General features: G+C 33.9%; 2 protein-coding genes across 2 annotated transcripts; both read left to right on the top strand.

The window, feature by feature from the left end:
* The first annotated feature begins 1110 nt into the window (after window positions 1-1110).
* Window positions 1111-11588, top strand: LOC110018175 (syntaxin-32-like). Its single transcript, XM_020715403.1, has 5 exons — window positions 1111-1681; window positions 9186-9436; window positions 9553-9725; window positions 10787-10987; window positions 11280-11588. Exons 1-5 carry the CDS (start codon window positions 1444-1446, stop codon window positions 11437-11439), a joined length of 1023 nt encoding a protein of 340 aa, XP_020571062.1. The 5' UTR covers window positions 1111-1443; the 3' UTR covers window positions 11440-11588.
* A 1240-nt stretch (window positions 11589-12828) lies between these two features.
* LOC110018243 (acyl carrier protein 1, mitochondrial) lies at window positions 12829-13581 on the top strand. Its single transcript, XM_020715507.1, has 2 exons — window positions 12829-13084; window positions 13163-13581. The coding sequence occupies exons 1-2, from the start codon at window positions 12872-12874 to the stop codon at window positions 13337-13339; spliced, it is 390 nt and encodes a 129-aa protein (XP_020571166.1). The 5' UTR covers window positions 12829-12871; the 3' UTR covers window positions 13340-13581.
* The last annotated feature ends 7968 nt before the right edge of the window (window positions 13582-21549 follow it).

Consider the following 21549-nt stretch of genomic DNA (forward strand, 5'->3'; position numbering starts at 1 on the left):
ACCTCTATGAGAAGAAATTTCATCTTTCGTTACTGCGAAAGCGACCAGAAAAGATGGACAAGACGGAATGAAATTTGTCGGATCGACGGGTTCTGGGGGTTATACGATCAATCCTGTCGAGATAGGTTTTCCACAACGTCATCAAGGAGATGGCTACTGCAGATCTCATGACAGCTTTATCAGGTAAGCTTTATCAGGTATGGACGAATAACAACGTGCATCTGATGAAAAAGTTATTCAACTTGAAGATGACGGAAGGTGTGTCTGTTGCTCAACACTTAAATGATTTCAACATTATCATAAATCAGTTGTCGTCTCTTGAAATATATTTTGATGATCCGCGTGTAACATAAATAAAAAACGCTGTTCTCAAAAACGCAGATAAGACGTGATTTTCAAACGCTACGGCGGCGTTTTCAAAAACGCCGCCGCACATTTAAGCTGTCCCAAACGGGGCCTTACATACAATCAACAGATTTTTATGCATTCTAAACTTCTATTTTTACAAACTAATATCCAATTTATCTTTTTCACCCTCGTTAAAAATAAAATTCACATTTCATCCGTTATTAATTTTATAAAAATGAGAGTTTGATTGTGAGATGGTAAATGTATAAAAATTAAGTGTCTGTTTGGGGCAACTGTAGCTGCTCAATTTTTCGGTTGTAATTGTGCTGCACGGAAGAAAATTAAATTAGCATTGAAAAACATTTATTATTTAAATTTTTTTATTTATATCTTTATTTAAAATATAATAATTTTATTATGTTGAATATAAGAAACTTGTTTTTAGAAATCTCCTAATAACTTTTAGTTATTTAAATTTTTTTTATACGAAGTTCTTTTTCTTAAAATAATATAAATAAAATATATATGAAACACACATAAAATAAATATATTTTTTTAAAAATTGTAATAAGAATAATATTATTAATTCCAAACAATACATAAACGTATTTAAAATTTGGGAGATTTATGTAATTTTTTTTATATATATTTATATATCGACAAAATTTGGAGGCTTGCGTGTATGAGAAATTTTAAAAATAGATGTTTAATATGTAAATACATAAAAATTGAGTGACATGCATGTAAATCTTTCATATGAAGCTTCCTGCTTATTCTATCAGTAATTTCTGCTCCTAAAACATCGTCGATTTCGTCGTGTCAAGATCTCGCCGGCCGGCGACGTAGGTAGTTTACCCTGTGGCGACGAACAGCGCTCCGACGGGATCATCTTGGGACCGGGAAGAAATTTAGGTCCGTGTTCATCGCTTATTTTTTGGGGCCCGATATGTCGATCCGATGCTGGAAGCTTAGATCGATATCCGTATGTAGGCTCGGTGAAGAATTTCGTTTGTTGGCCTTTGTATTTGTTTTCTAAGGGTTTTTATAGATCTCTGTCCTTTGTCTCGGATTTGCGAGTACGTTACGGATTCGGAGATGCAGTACAGATCCGGGCAATCGTCCTACCGGGATCGCACGCAGGAGTTTCTCATCACAGCGGACAGGTTGAAAAAGTCGCTGTCTTCTGGGCCAAATGCGCAGAGCAGCAATGCTGCGTCTAAGTTTGAGGGGCCGAAGACGGCGGTCTCAATTCAGTCGGAATTTAACAAGAGGGCTTCAAGAATTGGGCTTGGGATTCACCAGACTTCTCAAAAGCTTGCGAAACTTGCAAAATGTAAGAAACAAATACTGTATGTCTGTTGCTTCTTTTAGTTTATATGCATTTGTCAATTGCATTGTTCTAGGGTGAATTCCGGCAGTAACGTTTTGAAAGATTTACAGAGTTTTTGCGTGTTATAATGAAATCGAGGCAGTCTAAAGCAGCTATGTTTTTGGAGTCGTTACTTTGTAACCAATGTACTTCAAAATTTTCAAAAGGTGACACCTTATTGCCAATTGAGAACACTGCATTCTCGGTAGTACTTATCCAGAACTGTAAGAATCTGTTGGAAGGAAAATAAACATTGTAGGAACGTCATGTTGTGAATAAAAAATGGCAGGATGATAGTAAAACATTTCTATTTTTTTCGATCAATGCTTACATGTTTTGAATGGATTTAAGGGAATTTTTAAAAGCTATTGTGACAGTTTTTTATGGCTTCTATTAGTTATTACATGAGCTCATGGCTGTGATTTCATGAAGGTTTTTTAGGGCATCATTGCGGTGATACTTTGTTGCTTCAATTTGTAAGTGAGTATATTATGATAGTGTGATATACTGATATCCTTAATACATGCTATTATAAGCGAGTAGAATGCTACAATCTTGATATTTGATGGTCAGTCCTTCTTGATGAACATTTTTTGTTTGGGACATTTATATACATAACACAATTCTTATGTATATACATATCTAACACCTAAACATTCATATTTACATAAATACCACTCAAATCCTCACAATCACATCAAAAATACCACTATCACTATCTTTTTAAAAGTGAAATACACATTTTCATGCATATTTTTATGACACCAAGGTGCTATAAGTGTATATATCAAACTTTGGGTGTTAGATATGTGAATAAATAAGAATTGTGCGGCATTTATATAAATTCCCCTTTTGTTTTCATTATATGTAATTCCCTGTTATTTGCTTTGGTAGCTTGGCATCTGACAATTAAAGTCATATGCAAGTCTGCTATAAGTATATGCATTTTTTTTTTTTTTTAAATTTTATAGGGTATATATACAAACTGTTCTTTTGTTTAGAAATTATTTATCGAGCCACTAAAAGTTTAATTTATTTATGAATGATTTTATTGCAATTTCTTAAGTGCAAGGTCACTTTCCTTCAACTTTTTTGTTTTCGCTTTGCCTCTTTGCTTTGTAGCATACTAAAGTGGGCTGGGCCAAGATGGAGGGGGCCATTTCCCTTATCCCTAGAAGGTTGGAGTGTAGGGTGATGAGAGAGGGAGGGGCTGATTGGCCATTTAAAGCCAATCTCTTGGGATTTTGGCCTGCAATGACACATAAATAAGGAGGGAAGGATGTGCAACAGATAGAGGACATAGTAATTGTTTACAGACTTCACTATGCCACTGTGTACATCAACTAGGATATTCTTAGGGAGGTTGTATGCAAGATAGGAATTGATTAATTTAAGCACATCTCATGAAGTTTGGTGCGGATGGACTGCCATTTTTCTATATTTATGAATTAGATATTTAGAAATTAAATTTGACTTGAGAGGGTGGTTGTGTTTGAACTTAATTATTTACTTATCAACTATGTAAAAAAGGGAGGTAGTGTGGAACGAAGAAAGGAAGTATTTGGAGTGAGCCGACAGCACGCCTCTAGGCTAAGCAAGAAAAAAATGCATTGGTCATATGCTAATGGGTCAGATGATTTCTTGGGTGTGTCGGGTGTGTTATATGACTTGGGTGAAGAAGCACACATTTTTGTTTGGGGGATATATATATATATATATACATATCTCTAAATTCTTATCTTTTACATTTCTAACACCTAAATTCTTATATTTATTATATAGCTTGCTAGTGTCTAAATTACATTAAAAAAACATATACATAAAAGATATATTTAATTTTAGTTAAGGTAATACTATTTGCATTTTTTATGTGAATTAGAGATCTTAATGTTATATAAGCATATTTAAAGATTTAGGTATTAGATATATAAATATTAAGAATTCAATCTTTTTTATGTAATTCCCTTCAGCTTTTATTTTTTCTTCACATTCATGTGGGTCTCCGACTATTCTAATTTTTATCCTTCTTGTAAGTTTTACCCTTCTTTTACATCATTTTGTTGTTTTAGTTGCATGTGATCTACTTATTATGTTGTATTTTCTTTCTCTTTTCTCGATATTGTAAACGTTTATAAAACAACCTTCAAATTAGTGATTTCATTTTCCATGTTCAAAATGAATAATTAAGAAACTATTTTATTTTTGACATGTTATTTTTACAAGCAAATGAATGAGCTCTTAGTTGAGATTTCAAACGTGAATTAGATGTTGAAATTATTTTTATGCGGTGTTTAAGGAAGCATAAGATGAAAAAGGTTTGCAAATCATATTAAACATTTTACAAATTATGCAATTGTTGGAAAAGGTTAGATGAAAAGAAGCGAAACATTTTTATTTTTTGGATATCATATGCAAAACATAGAATACTTTCTATTGCACTTTTTCTCCAATAAATTTGCAAACAGAAGCAACCCCTTTTTATCAATTTATGTTTTCTAGCGTTCTTGTCATTGAGCTAAAAACCTGAAGTAAAAGTTTGATTCGCTATTATTTTTTATTCACAAAATTAGGTTTATCATATTTTTGGAATTAGAGGCTTTGTTTCTTTAGTGAGCATTCAAAGTGAAGTTAATCTAGAGGAAATAATAGCTATGGTGTATATTTATGATTAGGATTTGGTCTGGCATCTAGATAAAAATGCCTACTATTATTTATGTTTATGAATTAGATTTGGCGAAGGAAAATATTACTTTGAAGTGTGGAAATAAAAATGCGAGATGTGCGCTCGTTTGGATGATTGATGAAACAGGGCAATATGACTCCTTCAATCATGATATCTTATAGATAACTATATAAGCCCTTTATGTTGCTTTGAAGATAATTTTTCTATCAATGAAGATGTGAGGCAATGATTGGTCAACTAGTGGAATGGGGATTAATACAAGGAATGTAGTTCATACCAGACAAGAGTTGAAATTTCTCATTTGAAATACTATATGACATCATGAATTATCATATCAAAAGATGAAAGTACTATCCATCGATGGATCTAATTACGAAAGCAATTATTTTATGACTCGGGGTCTACGTTGCCATATATTTTTTCTTGTCTAATTTGGTAGGCTATGATTTATTTTATTTTAAAGTATAGATACCTATAAGGAATATTCTAGAGAATTTGGTTCCCTAGAAACACTGTTAAAAACGGATCTCATGTTCCTGCGGATGTAGGAGTTTAGTTTTTACAATTGTTAATTTGAAGTTCAATCGGGATATACTCAACTTTTGGATTATTTTTTTTCAGGGTTGAAAGAAGAAAAGTAGAAAGCATGAGATACTGAGAAACTCAATTGCACTTCAAACTATCCTATAACTAGGCTTTATAACTTCAATTGGGGTTTGATTTTGGTTTCAAGTTATTTATTTTGTTAGATAATTGTGGCTTATATCATGCGATCAAGAAAAAACTCATGTAGAGGTGACTCATTCTGTAGCGAGGAAAACAGTTTGTCGTTTGCCTTAGATTGTAGAACTAATGTAAGCATTACCAATATAGGTAGGAGACTCGAACCTAATCTAAGGATATTCTTTGAGATTTATAGTTTTTAAAATATGTCAAGGTATGAATCAAGCATGACTCTCTTGGACTTATAAATCTGTCTGGAAAGAGCAGCCAGCTAACCCAGTTTTAACTCGAGTCCGGTTAGGGCATGTGGACAAATGCATGAAATACACATTTTTTATTTTAAAATATTAAAAGGGCTGCCTCTCCAAGAGGGGTGTCCATCATCCTCACTATTGGCTAGATGTCTATTTATATATAATGAGTAAACTGCTCAATTTAAGAAAATAAACTGATATGCTAATACAAATGGTGTATTATTGCTAGGATTTCTAATTGATTTATTGGTTGTTTTACTTATGAGTGTTTATTATTTTGTTTCAATTTTACTAATGTTTGTTCAAGTTAATGAAATTATCTAGGAAATATACTTTAACCTATGAGCTTAACAGCTAAAACCAGACTTTTCAAGCACAAGAAATCACAGAAAGAAAACTTAAAAAATCATATATTTCTAATATGCACTACCGATGTAAAAACGAAATACAAACCAATATTTTTCATTAAACAACATGAAACCTAGTTTGGGATCGAGTCAGGTATCTTGGTGGATCTTTTTGTTTGTGTTCTCCATCATCCATAGGAAACTTAAATGAATTGCCCTAAAAGTTATTTTTAGGGCTAGGGCACCAGTCATGGACATGGTTATGCAAATCTAGCTTGTTTTCATTCAATTCTAAATCATGTATTCAATAGTTTGAAGCTTGAAACCTTAAAAGTTTGAATTGTCATATTTGTTTACAGCGCGTTATTTGAATTAATCTAGCCCTCATCAATTATATAGAGTTTCAATCCAAACTGTATTCTTATTTTTTGCGTTTATATTATTTTTATGGATTCCTAGTATACTGTGGGTTATGCGGGCGCTTGATTAGCATAGGAAATATGAAATCATTTTTTATGATGGTTGGTGATATTGATGATAATTGGACAAGTTTTGTAGGTTTTTTTTCACCTATAATTTAGGTTGGAGAAAATCATCAATCTAGGTTCTAATATTGATTCAAAATAAGCTCGTGGGCGGCTATAATGTTTAATATAATTATTATCGTTATAAACATTTTCATAGCCTTTTCTCAATTTTTTGGAGTCTACTTTATACATTTTTATATTTTATTTTTTCGTATGGATTGCACCTTGAGGTGTGATACTTAATTCCTTGCAAATCATTTGAACGACATTTCTCCATAATATCTTACGTCCGCACCTTTTAAATTTTACAACGCTAATTTTATCAACTTGTCTAGTTTGTTATACATAACTTCAAATAACCTAAGTTTTTTTTAATTATTTTTCTTCATAATTAACAATGACATTATCGGGTCCCAAACTCCGGATGTGAAAAGTAGAGGGTTGCGTTAGGTAGTCAACAACCAGCTTAAAACTTGTCAAACAATCTGTGATGCTGAAAATTTTGCTTTTAGTGATTTTTATAATAAATTAGATATTAAGGAGGGTGAAAAATATATATATAAACTAGTCAAATAAGTCAAATAAAGAGAAAAGAAAAGTAAAGATTTAACTTAAGTAAAACATATTAAATATGAAAAAAAAAATTATTTTTCTTAGAAAAAGATATTCAACATAGGTGAGTTATTTTGAAAAATTTTTTAATGAAGTTTCTGAAAATATGATCGACCTTAGTGATTTTAATATCGTTAATAATAATAAAATATTTCATTTTTACTGTCGCATTAGTAAAAAAGAAGTTTAGGAGGCTTTAAAAAAAACCAAGGGTGGAAAGTCTGTAGAATCTGATGATATCCCAATTGAAGTGTGGAAATATATATAAGAGATTTGAGTGTTTCTTTACTAAACACTTTAATATTATTTTAAAAACTAAAAAGATGCCTAAGGAGTAGAGGAATAGTATTTTGGTCCCATTTTTAAGAATAAAGGGAATGCACAAGAGTGTAAATTATAGAGGAATTAAGTTGATATGTCTTACTTTAAAATTATGGGAGAGGGTAATTGAATATAGGTTAAGACGTATTACAAAGATTTCTCGTAATCAGTTTGGATTTATGTCAGTCAGGTCTACTATGAAAGCTATACATTTATTGAGAGGTTTGATGGAGAAGTTTAGAGATAATAAAGAGGATCTACATATGATTTTTTTTTATTTAGAAAAAGCTTTCGATGAGGCTCCAAGAGATATCCTTTGGAGAGTTCTTGAGAAGAAAGGTGTAGATATGACTTATATTCAAGTCATTAAACATATATATATACTAGAGTTGTTACTTGTGTTAGAACAGAAAGAGGATTGGCTAAATATTTTTCTATTTCTATTGGATTACATCAAAGATAGCCTTTAAGCCCATATCTTTTTGTTTTAGTTATGGATGGTCTTACTAGACATTTACAGGAGGTTGTACCTTGGTGTATGCTTTTTGTTGATGATATTCTTCTCGTAGATAAGGCGAAAGAGACAGCTCAGGAGAAAACTTGAATTACGGAGGTCTACATTGGAGTCTAAAGGCCTTCATTTGAGTAGAACTAAAACTGAATACGTGGAATGAATTTTAAGTAGTATTAATTCTAGTGACAGAATTGTAAATATGGGTGATCAAATTATTAAAAGGTGTGAATGCTTTAGATATCTCGGGTCTAGTGTTCAAAGTGATGGTGACATAGATGGGGATGTTATTAGTAGAATTCAATTTGGTTGGTTGAAGTGGACTGGCTGAAGTGGAAGAATGCTTTGGGCCTATTGTGTGATAAAAAAGTACTGCTTAGATTGAAAGGAAAATTTTATAAGATGGTGGTGAGACCTGCAATGTTCTGTGGCGTTGAATGTTGGCCTTTTAAAGAAAAGCATAAAACTAAGTTAAGTTTTGCCAAGAGATTAGGTGGATGGCTTTACACTTGGAGACAAAATGCTAAATGATATATTCTTGATATGGTTGGTGTAGCTCCGGTCACGGACAAAATTAGAAAGAGTCGTCTTAGATGGTTTGGTCACATTTAACGTCGACCGTCTGATGATCCATCCGATTAGGAGATTAGATGTTTTAGATTCGACTTATGTTAAGAAAGACAGTGGTAGACCTAGGAAGACTTGAGCATATTGTATAAAAAATGATCTTAATTTTTCAGAAGTAAATGAAAATATGACACTAACTAGGACGCAATGGAGAAAAAATATTCATGTAGCCGAGATTCTATGTAGTGGACCTCACTTAGTGGGGTAAAGGTTTTGTTGTTGTTGTTGTACTTTATCTTCTTAATATGATCATTGCATTTTTTTCTTCTAATTTTACCATAGCCATTTTAATATTTTGACTTATATTACCCTCAATCTAGCTATCAACAATTTTTTTACCACACATTACTGGATCCATATGACATCATAGGCCTTATTGTAGTATTATATCTAAATTAGTTATCTGATATTATAATATCTCAAAATGTATTTGTCCTGCATTTAATTGGTTGTTATCGCACACAATCTGTATCATTGTAATTTTTAGCATTATATAATTTTGAAGATTTATTTACATACCATTCTTTTCCTATGGATTTACATATCTAATGCTTAAACTTCAATTTTTATATATATATACCACCTTACCTATGAATGAGAAGGTTTGTTTCACTTTTTAAAAGTTAAAATAATAGTATTTTTTTGATGCGATATGAAAATTTTGGATGGTATAAATGTAAAAAGCGAAGTTTGGTACTAGATATATAAATATATAGGAATTGGATAGTATGTAAATGCCCCTATAATTTTTTATGGCAGCATCTTACATCTTTGATCATCACAGTACTTTTTATTAGTTCACAGTCGAGTTCCAGTGTTGAATCTTATGGCTTATCCCTAACCATAACCTCATAAGGTTTCAGTGGCAAAGAGAACATCAGTTTTTGATGACCCGACTGTCGAAATACAAGAACTAACGTCAATCATTAAGGAGGATATCACCGCTCTAAACTCCTCAGTGGTGGACCTGCAACTTTTATGTAATTCACAAAATGAATCTGGAAATATTTCCAGTGATACAACTACCCATTCTACCACTGTTGTTGACAACTTGAAGAACCGCTTGATGAGCACCACAAAGGAGTTTAAGGAAGTTCTAACTATGCGGACAGAGGTGGGTCTGAGAAATCCAGCTTGATTATTGCTCATTAGTTCTCAATCTTTTGACAATTATGCTAAATACTTTACAAAATGCCTTAAAAGCTTATCAATAAATCTTCGAGTTTGTAGAACTTGAAGATTCATGAAAATAGGCGACAAATATTCTCTTCTTCTACTTCGAAGGATTCTACAAATCCTTTTGTTCGGCAAAGACCACTGATTTCGAGGACCACATCAGACTCAGCCGCACCACCGGCACCATGGGCAAAGGACTCGGCTTCTTCTTCCCAGTTGTTTCCCGGGTAATTTATGAAATTAATAGTGATTACTAAATGAGAAGGCTTAGGCAGTGTGTTTGGTCGTAATGATTTTGTATAAGATATTAGAGGAGTATAGTGTCAAAATAGTCCTCTGACTGTTTAAATATGGCCATTTTATAGTTCTGCCTTCTATAAAATTATAAAATTAGATAATTATTTGAGCTCATATTAAAAGAGTCCAAGGACTAAATTAACACTTCAATAGATTATGGGACTAACATGACATCCTACAACAAATCAAGGGGCTACAACAAATCAAGTTATATGTTTCTATGTAATTTTTGTACTGTTTATGCTGGATTATACTCATTTTTCTGAAGTTACTTGATATAAAAAACTGCTTTGGTTATTTCTGATGGAAATTCTGCACTTTTAAGTTTCGAAGTTAGTTATTATGTTATTTATGGTGATAAATAGAGAAAATCTTTTTTCAAACACCAAGAGCAAGTAAGAGGAATTGAAAATAAAAAGAGAAGAATTGCATGCAAAATTATATGAAAGTTATATTCATATTCACCTAATTGATGATTATGCTCTGTTGTCACACAGCTGTAGATTTTACCATAATTTGGCTGTGGAGAAAATACAATCAAAAATTTTCTTTTACGACATAATATGGTCTCCCTTCCTTTTTATAATGAAAAAAAAGAGGCATTTAGATGCATACCACCCAATTCATATGAATTTACATATCTAACACCTAAACTTTTTTTTGACATTTATACCGCCCAAATCTTTCATATCACATAAAAAATACCACCATTTTAGCTGTTAAAAAGTGAAATACACTTCTTCATGCATGGGTATGATGGCATGTTTGCAGAAATTGAAGTTTTGATGAGTGGTATGTAACTTTTTTCCCAAATAAAAAAATATATATATATTTGTTTTGATTTACTGCAGTGATCTCGTTTCTTTATGAGGCAAAAACTAAGCTCCACAAATCAAACTATTTATGTATAATGTAGATTTTAATTTATTATATGCCAGTAATAGCATGTAAGATTATTTTTTTCTTCCACTTTTCCGCGTAAATTTTTCAGAAAGATGGTAAATGGTGATCCATCATCATCAACTCAGCCTTTGCTGCATCAACAGCAGCTGCATATGGTTCCTGTACAGGACAGCTACATGACCAGCAGAGCCGAAGCCCTCCAAAACGTTGAATCTACCATTCATGAGCTAAGCAACATCTTCACTCAGTTGGCCACCATGGTTTCTCAGCAAGGAGAGCTTGCTATCAGGTTTTTACCTAACAATTTCTTTTCATGAGAATGAGTTCACAGATTTCTATAAAATTTTGGAAGATTTACAGTCATACCGCTCAATTCCTATGTATTTACATGCATACCACCTTATGCATAAAAAAGTGCATTTCACCATTTAAAAGTTAAAATGGTGATTTTTTATGTAATATGAAAGGTTTGGGTGGTGTAAATGTAAAAAACAATGTTTGTATTAGATATGTAACTACATAGGAATTGGGTGGTATGTCTGTAAATGCCCCTAATATTTTGATTTCCATATGTTTCTCAGGATTGATGAGAATATGGACGACACATTAGCGAACGTTGAAGGCGCGCAGGGCCAACTGCTCAAGTACCTCAACAGCATTTCCTCTAACAGGTGGCTAATGATGAAGATATTCTTTGTACTCATAGTTTTTCTCATGATCTTCGTATTCTTTGTGGCATGATTCCGTGCTTAGGTTCCTTATTCTGGCCCTTCATTTGCTATTTGCAGATTATATGTAATTTTATCTTCCTTGGAATTGTTGGTATGTTCCTTCTTCAATGTTGTTTATGTTGCTTTTTCATACATAGGTTTTGTATATAGTTTCATGAGGCTGCTTATTTATGTAAACATTTAAGAAATGCATGTGTCCATCAGCCTGGTTCTTAGATGGCTTAGTTTTTCTTTTTTATCATACATTGTTGAGCAATAAATCATAGAGAAATAACGTTTTTCAACCATTAAAGTCGCCTTCCTTCATGATTTAGACGTTCTTAAAGGCACTGATGATTATTATTGTGCTTAATATAGATTAATACTATGCTATTGTTAGTGACTATTAATTTTGAAAATAAAATTGATTATATTACTGTGAGATTTTTTTAATGGAGATTGGCTCCTAAAGCACTATAAACATCGAATATTATATATTTACTATCAAATATTTAAATGTTACATAACCTAGCGCTCTATTAATGGGATTAACAAATATTGATGTTACTATGGTTAACCGATTCTAATAATCCCTGTGCGCCTTAATCTTTTATTTTTAGGAATGATTATTATAATGCTGTGTCTAACAAGACACATTTTTCATGTTTGGGTTGTGTTTTGTTTGCATCTCCGGGTCTGTAACTTTGTAACATAGTTTTTATCACGAAGTGACGGCTGGTTATTTGCCATCATCATGGGTAAGAGTGTTAAGGAAATAATATGAAAGGAAATATACATATCAACTGATATCTCTAATAATCAATTCATATTAATTATTAGGAGATATATTAAATAACATAAAATAAGAAAATAAATAATTCATAATTCAAAAAAATAAATATAAAATAAGAAAGAAAATATCTCTTTAATCTAATTAAATAATTTATTCCTCCTTAAGAATTATTTTCAATTATAATTCCTAAGAGTTAGATTTACATACATACCACTCACTTCTTATGTATTTACATTTCTAGCACGGAAGTTTCAAATTTTACATATGCTCTATGTAGTATTTTGATATGAAATGAAAGATTTTGATGATATAAATGTCAAAAGTAAAATCTAGGTGTTTGTTATGTAAATGCATAAGATTTGAGTTTTACTATATATATATATATATCTAAAATAGTTTGCATGATTATAATTTTAATATTTTACAATTGTATCAAACAATTCAGTGGTAAATGGGGAGGATTTCAATCCCTATATAAAGGTAATAATGTTTATGTATTTACATATCTAACATCTAAATTTCCATATTTACACACCTAACACTTCATAAACAAAAAATATCATCATTTTTAATTTGCTACATCAAAATATTGTAATTGTAAAAAACACGTTTAGATGTTAGATATGTAAATAATGTTGAAAAGCATGCGAAATGTCGAGGGAGGGCAGAGATGGCGGCCGCCCTTCGACTTTCGATCCTCCGCTACATCCGACTCCCCGTCCAGTCTCTGGATCGATTCCGGCTAGAGTCGCCGTCACGGAATCCCTTCCTTAGTTGCAACCGATTCCTCTCCTCCCATGGGGAGGAGCATCTCGACCGCGAGGAGGTCGTCGAGCGCGTCCTCGCCGTCGTCAAGAGTTTCCCCAAACTCGATCCCTCTAAGGTCCTCCTTCGAAACCCTAACTCATCCCGATCTCACCTCTAGCTATTCTGTTTGATTTGCTACGGTAATTGGTTACAGGTAGGCACGGATTCCCACTTTCAGAAGGATCTGGGACTGGACAGCCTTGACAACGTCGAGATAGTGATGGCGCTCGAGGAGGAATTCAAGCTCGAGATTCCCGACAATGAGGCCGACAAGATTGACTCCTGCAGCGTTGCTATTGAGTACATCTTTCACCATCCCATGTCTGGCTAATTGCTAGGTTTTTAGTTGGGAAGTATGAAGAAGTACAACATGCTTGTGTTATTGCTGAATCTAGTGTTTAGCTGCAACCGCACAAGGGTTGGTTTATTTTAAGAATGTGAATCTCTTCTTGATATTCAACACAGGAGGAGATATTGAATAATGTCATTTTGTCAAGAGTGCTCTCTTTGAGCTTAAGAAAATACTTTTAAAGTTGTTGATTTTGTTGAAACTTCTTTCTGATTCCTCTCTTGGTTTGTTATAATTCAGAATTTTGACACTATGTTTCTGTAATCTTTTTTCTAGCCTCCATATTCTGCCTTCATGCTATCTGCAATGTCATGCTGCTACACTTTGGTATAATTCTTTTCTTTTTTTATTATTATTTTTTTGTTGGCTATGTATATCAGCTTTCATTATGTGAAACCTGAATTTCTGATCTTAAACAAAATTAAAATGGCTCATCATCTCAAATTCATGTTATTTTTAAACTTTTTTTGTGCTGATCCAATATGTCTGGTATTATTATGCCGTCCGTCAGTTAGTCTTAGCTGACGAGCCTTGTTTCAGTTTCTATTTCATCATCGTTGTAGTTATCTTTACTGATGTGCGGGACGATATCATCATCTCTTTTTCCATATGCTTATTATTAGGATTTTGCTGAACCCTTTTATTTTCTCTGGGATCTATTTATGGGAAACCATTGCAAATTGAAGCTGCTATTGCCATCTTTCATAGGTGGCCAAGAGTTTGGGGGAAATATATGTTACCTCTCATCTTCATAAGAATGTGTAGATTGGTACATCATCTCGTGCTTTCTTGCAGAGTGTTAAAATTGAAGGCATCTTCCAACACTATTCTTTATGTAAAATCTTTGGCCGCATTCACTTTGATTGCTTCTAGGCCAATTTCAAGCTAAGAAAAACAAATTTTCGGGATCATGATGCGCACTCAAAACTTCATAGCACCCCTTCTGCTCTAGTGATTGTTGTTTCTTCATCAATTGAGGTTTGTTCTAACTTTTTGGCATCAATTAATACTTTGCGCACTGCATGTGTGCCTATCTTTGCAATCTCTTAATTTCAGCATTCATAACTTTTATAATCTTTGTGGGATTTACATTTGTATCATACAATTCTCATATATTTGTATATCTAACACTTTAATTTTGATATTGACATATATAACACCCAAATATTTAACGTCACATCAAAGAAGCCACTAATATTAATTTTTCTAAAGTGAAATATACATTTTTATACATATATTTTGATGTGATTGTAACACTGCAATGTTCTGCAAGTAAATAGCAAAGTTTAGGTATTTGATATGTTAATAGATAAGACTGTTGTGTATGTAGATCCCTCTTAGTTTTAATATTGTTCCTCTTGTTTTGGAAATTCCTTTCTCTCCTATTGGTAAAACAAACATAAACTCTTAATTCAATTTATGATCCTGATCCTGATCCTGATGGGAGCATGCTGACTGACGGTGTATTTATGAATGGGAGCTTTTGTCTACCATTTTTTAGAGGTGGCCAAAATATGAAAAAGAAATCACGAGTCTCTGCTTTTCATCAAGTTTCAAGTTAGGTGGGTTAAGATGGTATCTTTATTTTGTTTTAATTTTTCTTTTTTCTCTAGAAAATCTTACTGATTGCTTTTATTATACTCTTTATCATTTTCTTGTTATAAAGATGTGCTTACAAAAAATTTGAAATTTGGTCGTATTTCTTCAAATTTGCCACAACTTTCATCCTGTTAAATTCTAGCAGGTCAAAATAGTTGCCTAAATTCCATCCATTAAATCTCAAAACTATTTGTTGTGCCCACTATCTTTCTTTGTTATGTAAAAGTCAACTTATTGTCGAAGAAATGATAAAGATGTATCAAGAGTTCTGACGCGGCATTGGTTTTTTTGGAGCTTTTAGTTGTCACTCTCCTATTCCGAAAGACAGTATATCTGGTAATAAAATGCGTGACGAATATATATATTAAGGCTTTGTTGTTGTTGTTTTTATTTTATAATTGAAGGAGAGAATGAACTAGAGAGTTAAGAGTAAGAGGAATATTCTTTTTCTATCTTTTACACATCTTTGGACTGGTGGAAAGTATCTCTGTGGACACAAGAACAATTAGCCAAACCATAAATTGTTTTCTTGTAGTGTTTTCTATGGTGCTTTTCTTTTCATCCTCACTTTTATCCTTGCCACTCATGTGTGCAATATTCTTCAATAATTTGTATCCGAGTTAGGCTTTGACATCTTAAGTGAAAAGTAGGAGCAATTACCATTGATGATGAAAATGAGAAGATCAATTAGTTTCGATGGAAAACACTTTGGATATGGGATGATGTAGATCACAGATTACCTATGTCAAATGTTGGGTAATGTGGAGACTCAGTCCACCGAAATTTAATTAGTTTTCTAGTTAAGAATCTCACCTACCGCTACCTACCGCTCACCTACTTTCCCATCCTTTCCCCCCTACCACATCCCACCTGCCCCTCACCTACCTCCTACCTACCGTTCTCATGATTTCTATAAATAGCCTCTTTTGGCTTAAATGAGAAGTCAAGCCAAGCAAGGTCAAGTCAAGTCCTTAAGAAAGACAGAAAGAAAGAGAGAGAGAGGGGAAGAGAGAGAATAAAATTGAGATTTTTTTGTAAACATCGAGGCACTCGACGGTGTAATTCCTCAAAGAAATAAAATCCTCTACAGCTCCGTGGACGTAGGCAAATTTGCCGAACCAGGTAAATCTTTGTGTCGCTCTGATGTTTTTCTCTGTGCAATTTTTCTCGTTCTGTTTTTCGTTTTATTGTCATCGTTTTTCATAACAACTGGTATCAGAGCTTGGGTTCGAATCTAACTTGGGTTCGAATCTAAGGGTTCGAATCTAAGGAAGAACGATGTGTGGAGACGAATTGATGACATCGGGGATTGAAAAATTCAATGACACAGATTTTGTTTACTGGATAATGCAGATAGAGGACTACCTCTATGGAAGAAACTTCATCTTCCGTTACTGTGAAAGCGAACAGAAAAGATGGACGAGGCGGAATGAAATTTGTCGGATCGACAGGTTCTGGGGGTTATACGATTAATCCTGTCGAGATTGGTTTTCTACAACGTCATTAAGGAGAAGACTACTGCAGATCTCATGGCGGCTTTATCAGGTATGTATGAAAAGTCATCGACAAATAACAAGGTGCATCTGACGAAAAAGTTATTCAACTTGAAGATGACGGAAGGTGCGTCTGTTGCTCAACACCTAAATGATTTCAACACTATCACAAATCAGTTATCGTCTGTTGAAATTGATTTTGATGATGAGATACGTGCGGTGATATTGTTGACTTCATTGTCAAATAGTTGGGAAGCCATGAGGATGACAGCTAGCAGTTCTGCAGGTAAATCTAAGCTGAAAGGTAAATCTAAGCTGAAATATAGCTGAAATATGCTGGTATTCGTGATTTGATTTTGGCTGAGGATATGTGCAGGAAGAATTCTGGCGAGGCCTCGTGTTCAAGTTCGGCACTGAATGTTGATTTCAGATGGAGATCACATGACAAGAACTCAGACAGAGGAAGATCAAAATCAAAGTCTGGTCAGCATGCAACATGTTGGAATTGTGGAAAGACTGACTACATAAAAAAGAACTGCAGGAATCCGAAAAAGAAGCAGAATGATGGCGCTAATGTTGTAATTGAAGAAATATATGATGTGTTATTGCTGGCAGTTCACACATCATCTCTGTTGGGCAGCTCAATGAGGGTGGTCATTCGGTAGCGTTCTCAGATAGCACCTGGAAGCTTATCAAAGGAACATTAGTACTGGCTTAGGGTAAGAAATTTACACACTATATATGACTGCAGGTTTACTCAGGCGTGAACACATGAGTCAGAGGTGCATTATGGGGAAGCAGAAGAAGGTCAATTTCTTAAAAGTGGTAGAGCGTCAAAGGCAGGAAAACTGGACCATGTACAGACAAATGGTGGAGAACCACAGAGTTATGAAGAAATATTGCAAGATAAGAATTTGAGCAAGTGGGAGCTGACCAAGAAGGAGGAAACGTATTCCCTGTCAGGGAATCAGACTTGGGAGCTGGCAGAACTTTCACCAAGGAAGAAGACATTGCACAACAAGTGGGTGTACCGGGTGAAGACTGTGTTTGGTGGCAGTAAGAGGTACAAAGCTGGACTTGTTGAAAAGGGCTTTCAACAAGGGCGGGATGTTGCTCATGTAGTGGGAGTTATAAGCATATACAAGAGTAACCCAGGAAATAGTTTGGTGGTACAAGACTACGTTGACGGTGATATGTCAACTTAGGGTGTTACTCGTGAGAAGTTGAAGTTGTCTTCTGGCATGAAAACAGGAGTTTCGAGTTGCAGGGTGGAGGATATCATGTTTGAGGAAAAATGTCGGTACAACTAATAGATGATGCAGTCAGTAGGTGATACAGTCAGTTTCTCAGTCTCCAAGTGGGAGAATTATTGGGTAAGTGGAGACCCGGTCCACCGAAATTTAATTAGTTTTATAATTAAGAATCTCACCTACCGCTCACCTACTTTCTCACCTACCGCTCACCTACCACATCCCACCTACCTATCACATCCCAAAAGAGCTCTTCAGGGTGGTGGGCAGCTCAGGACTTAAATACTATTTTTCGGCCCTAAACCTAGCCGATGTGAGACTATTTGTCTGTGACATTCCTCCACCCAATCACGTGATGCTCTCGTCACGGATCAGCTCCACCGAGGATCCCACTGGACCATGGAGAGTTCACACACTTGGCTGGCAGCAATTGGCTCTGATACTACTTATCACCTCCCAAAAGAGCTCTTCAGGGTGGTGGGCAGCCCAGGACTTAAATATTTTTTTTCGGCCCTACACCTAGCCGATGTGGGACTATTTGTCCGTGACACCCTCGTCATGGATCGGCTCCACCGAGGGTCCCACTGGACCATGGAGAGTCCACACACTTGCAAGGCAACAATCAACTCTCATACCACTTGTCATCTCCCAAAAGAGCTCTTTAGGGTGGTGGACAGCCCAGGACTTAAATATTATTTTTCGGCCCTACACCTAGTCGATGTGGGACTATTTGTCTGTGACATACCGCTCACCTATCTCCCACCTACCGCTCTCATGGTTTCTATTAATAGCCTATTTTGTCTTAAATGAGAAGTCAAGTCAAGCAAGGTCAAGTCAAGTCCTCTAAGAGAGAAAGAGAGGAAGAGAGAGAGAAGAAGTGAGAGAAGAAAATAGAGATTTTCTTGTAAATGTTGAGGCGCTCGACGGTGTAATTCCTCGAAGAAATAAAATTCTCTGCAGCTCCGTGGATGTAGTCAAATTTGTCAAACCACGTAAATCTCTCTGTCGCTCTGGTATTTTTCTGCGTGTAATTTTTGTCATTTCATTTTTCGCTTTATTGTCATCGTTTTTCACAACACAAAAAAATAAAAATAAAAAATAAAAAAAAAATCATAGTTGATAATTGTAAGATGATTAGGATCTCTCAAGCAAATAGGCGTTGGAGTTTTATTATGGATATTGATTAAGAGTACTACTATCAATATATTGCAAGAGGATATCACAACTGGAATGATGAAAGCTTTATTAGATGTGTATGAGAAGCCCTTTGGGGGTGAATAAGTATATCTAATCAGAAATTTCTTTAGCTTGGGATGATGGAAGGTGATGGTAGAATGTGCTTCAATAATTAAGCATGTCAACAAATTCAATTTGATCATAAGTTTGTTGACTTCGATTGTTTGCAACGTCAACAATAAAGCTCTTGCATTGTACTTGTCAATGTTGCTTCCAGAGAGCTAGCTTGTAATGGTCAACTATTCTTGTATGTCTACAAAATTGAAAGTCATTATTGTCCAATATTTCATCTTTCAGTAAGAGCTTCCAAAGATGAGAATCCATTGAAGATTTGTGCCATTTTACTTCTTTTTAGCATCATCATAATATTAAATTCCTGAAAGGAGATTTTGCAGTTTGATTTCAACAATATTCAAATCAAATGGAAGAAGATGTGGATATTGCCAAAGAAGATATTTATGATGCAATAATATTTGAATGTTGGACTTATGTGCATCTTTTCACTTTACATAAAAAAATTTAAATATAACTTTTATGCTAGAGATTGTGAGTTGATTATGAGATACTGAGGATTATGAGACTTGATGCTTCCAAAAATGTAAACGGGATTATGTGAAAGCTTCATAAGGTGCAACATATTTTATTATGCTTGAAGAGGAATTTGATTTCTATTTGGCAGTTAAATGAGGGATAGTTTTATTGCTTTTATGGATAGTTGGACGGTGACACTAAAGGTTGTATTGTTGTTGCATTATGATATGAGGATGATTCTCTACATATAATTTCAAACATTGGAACTGTGGGAATTATTGTAGAATATGGACTCAAATTATGCCTCTTAACAGATTCGACGATAGATAGGACATTCGAGTGAAAATGTAATGAATGAATGAAAGGAATTCAAGAGTCAACAGCTTGAACGTGTACATACTAATGTTTAGGAGGCAATCCTAATTGCATCCTCAATGGCTCATTATCCTACTTTTTTTTCATTGATAACTCCAAAAAGTATGCATTTATCTTTTGAAGAAGTTTTTGTGTAGTCTTTTTTTATTTAATTTTATTTTAGGAGAGTTTTGATGGAGAATTATAATGCCCCGTTATGTGCATTGGCATTAGGGAATAATGCGCCATTACATGGGCTCAGGCTGCCTATTATTGGAAATATAAGTTAAGTATATGTTTTTGAAATTGTGTTGAAAAGCCACACTGCATTATTCCCTTTGATTCAGCAAAGGCGCCATGAAACCGACCAAGGTTGGTGTGACTTCCACATAGACGCCGAATCCACCTTGCAATTGTGCCCTAAAATGCGATGAAGCCAAAGAGGAAGTGGGCGTTTGCGATTAATAGTTGTTGTCTTTGTTTTGTGATTATGGTATAGATGCGGGCGATGAGCTTCCATGCAAAGTGGAAGCATTTGGAAATAAAATTATAGCATAACCAATTAGGGATTTAAGCAGTTTAACTTAGTTACTTGTAAACACATGTTTGGTTTCTCTTATTATTATTTTCATTATTCTGGACACATGGATGGTGTGCCTAGCATGTCCGGGGCATGTCGCAAGCATGCCCATATTCTAAAAGACACTGCATATTGTGTGATTCAGAATGATAATGTTAGAATAACAAGGTTGCATGTTGGATTGTTCCAGGCTTTCTGGGTGGATTCCATGAATATTATGTTTTATTTTTATCAAAAAAGGATCCATGATTCCATTGAGTTATAAGCTACTTGATGAGTGTGAATGTAAAGGTTTTTGGATGTTGAATCTATTGGGTACCATTTAATTAGTTATAAAATCGATAGCCTTGGATATTTGTTTTGGGATATCAAAATTGAAAGATCATTGGGAGTTGGGACTAGTCTAGTGAGGGATCAAAATTGAAGGATCATTGGGAGTGGAACTTTGATGCAATATATCGATTGTCATATGATTGTTAAGGTATTATCCATCTCACAGGAACAATTTTTTCTTAAGTGTAATAATCAATATTTACTGTATATTATTGTAAATTTATTCAAGTGCAATGATTGGTGGGTTTAGATTAATCTGGTTTTATTTATGAAGTGGTAAATCATATTCACTTTTATTTTTTCCTTAAATCACATTTTACAATCATCTGACAACTATTGGAAATCAGTGGTTTCTTAATTTAGATTGGAAGATTTACATGCATACCACTCAATTCCTATACATTCACATATATAACACCTAAATTTCAATTTTTACATGTATACCTACTTTCTTATCTATAAAACTGGATTTTGGAGGGCAAGTGGTTATGGTGCAGTTCAATTGCATTCCTTTTATCACGAGTCATTGTAATGCATGCAGAAGAGTTTGACATTATACCTTTAACAAGGAAAATAATTCTGAGTTTTCTTGATCAAAGATTTGAGTGGTGTAAATAGACAAAATAAAATTTTAAGTGTTAGATATGTAAACGCTTAAGAATTAGGAGCTATGTACGTAAATGCTCCTTCATATTATAGTATTATGAGGCATAATTTACATAAGTTGTATACAATTCTTATGTATTTACATGTCTTACGCTTAAATTTTTATATTTATATGCAGAAAACTTAAATCTTTAATATCACATAAAAAAA

The sequence above is a fragment of the Phalaenopsis equestris genome, unplaced genomic scaffold (genome assembly GCF_001263595.1).
Source record: "Phalaenopsis equestris unplaced genomic scaffold, ASM126359v1 Scaffold000006, whole genome shotgun sequence".
In the NCBI taxonomy this organism is placed as follows: Eukaryota; Viridiplantae; Streptophyta; class Magnoliopsida; order Asparagales; family Orchidaceae; genus Phalaenopsis; species Phalaenopsis equestris.

Bases quoted from the DNA above. Each gene is read 5' to 3' on its own strand.
- LOC110018175 (XM_020715403.1), top strand. From the start codon at position 1,444: ATGCAGTACAGATCCGGGCAATCGTCCTACCGGGATCGCACGCAGGAG. The intron at 9,726-10,786 runs GTAATTTATGAA...TAAATTTTTCAG, and splicing joins TCTTCCCAGTTGTTTCCCGG to AAAGATGGTAAATGGTGATC. The intron at 10,988-11,279 runs GTTTTTACCTAA...TATGTTTCTCAG, and splicing joins CAAGGAGAGCTTGCTATCAG to GATTGATGAGAATATGGACG.
- LOC110018243 (XM_020715507.1), top strand. From the start codon at position 12,872: ATGGCGGCCGCCCTTCGACTTTCGATCCTCCGCTACATCCGACTCCCC. The intron at 13,085-13,162 runs GTCCTCCTTCGA...AATTGGTTACAG, and splicing joins CCAAACTCGATCCCTCTAAG to GTAGGCACGGATTCCCACTT.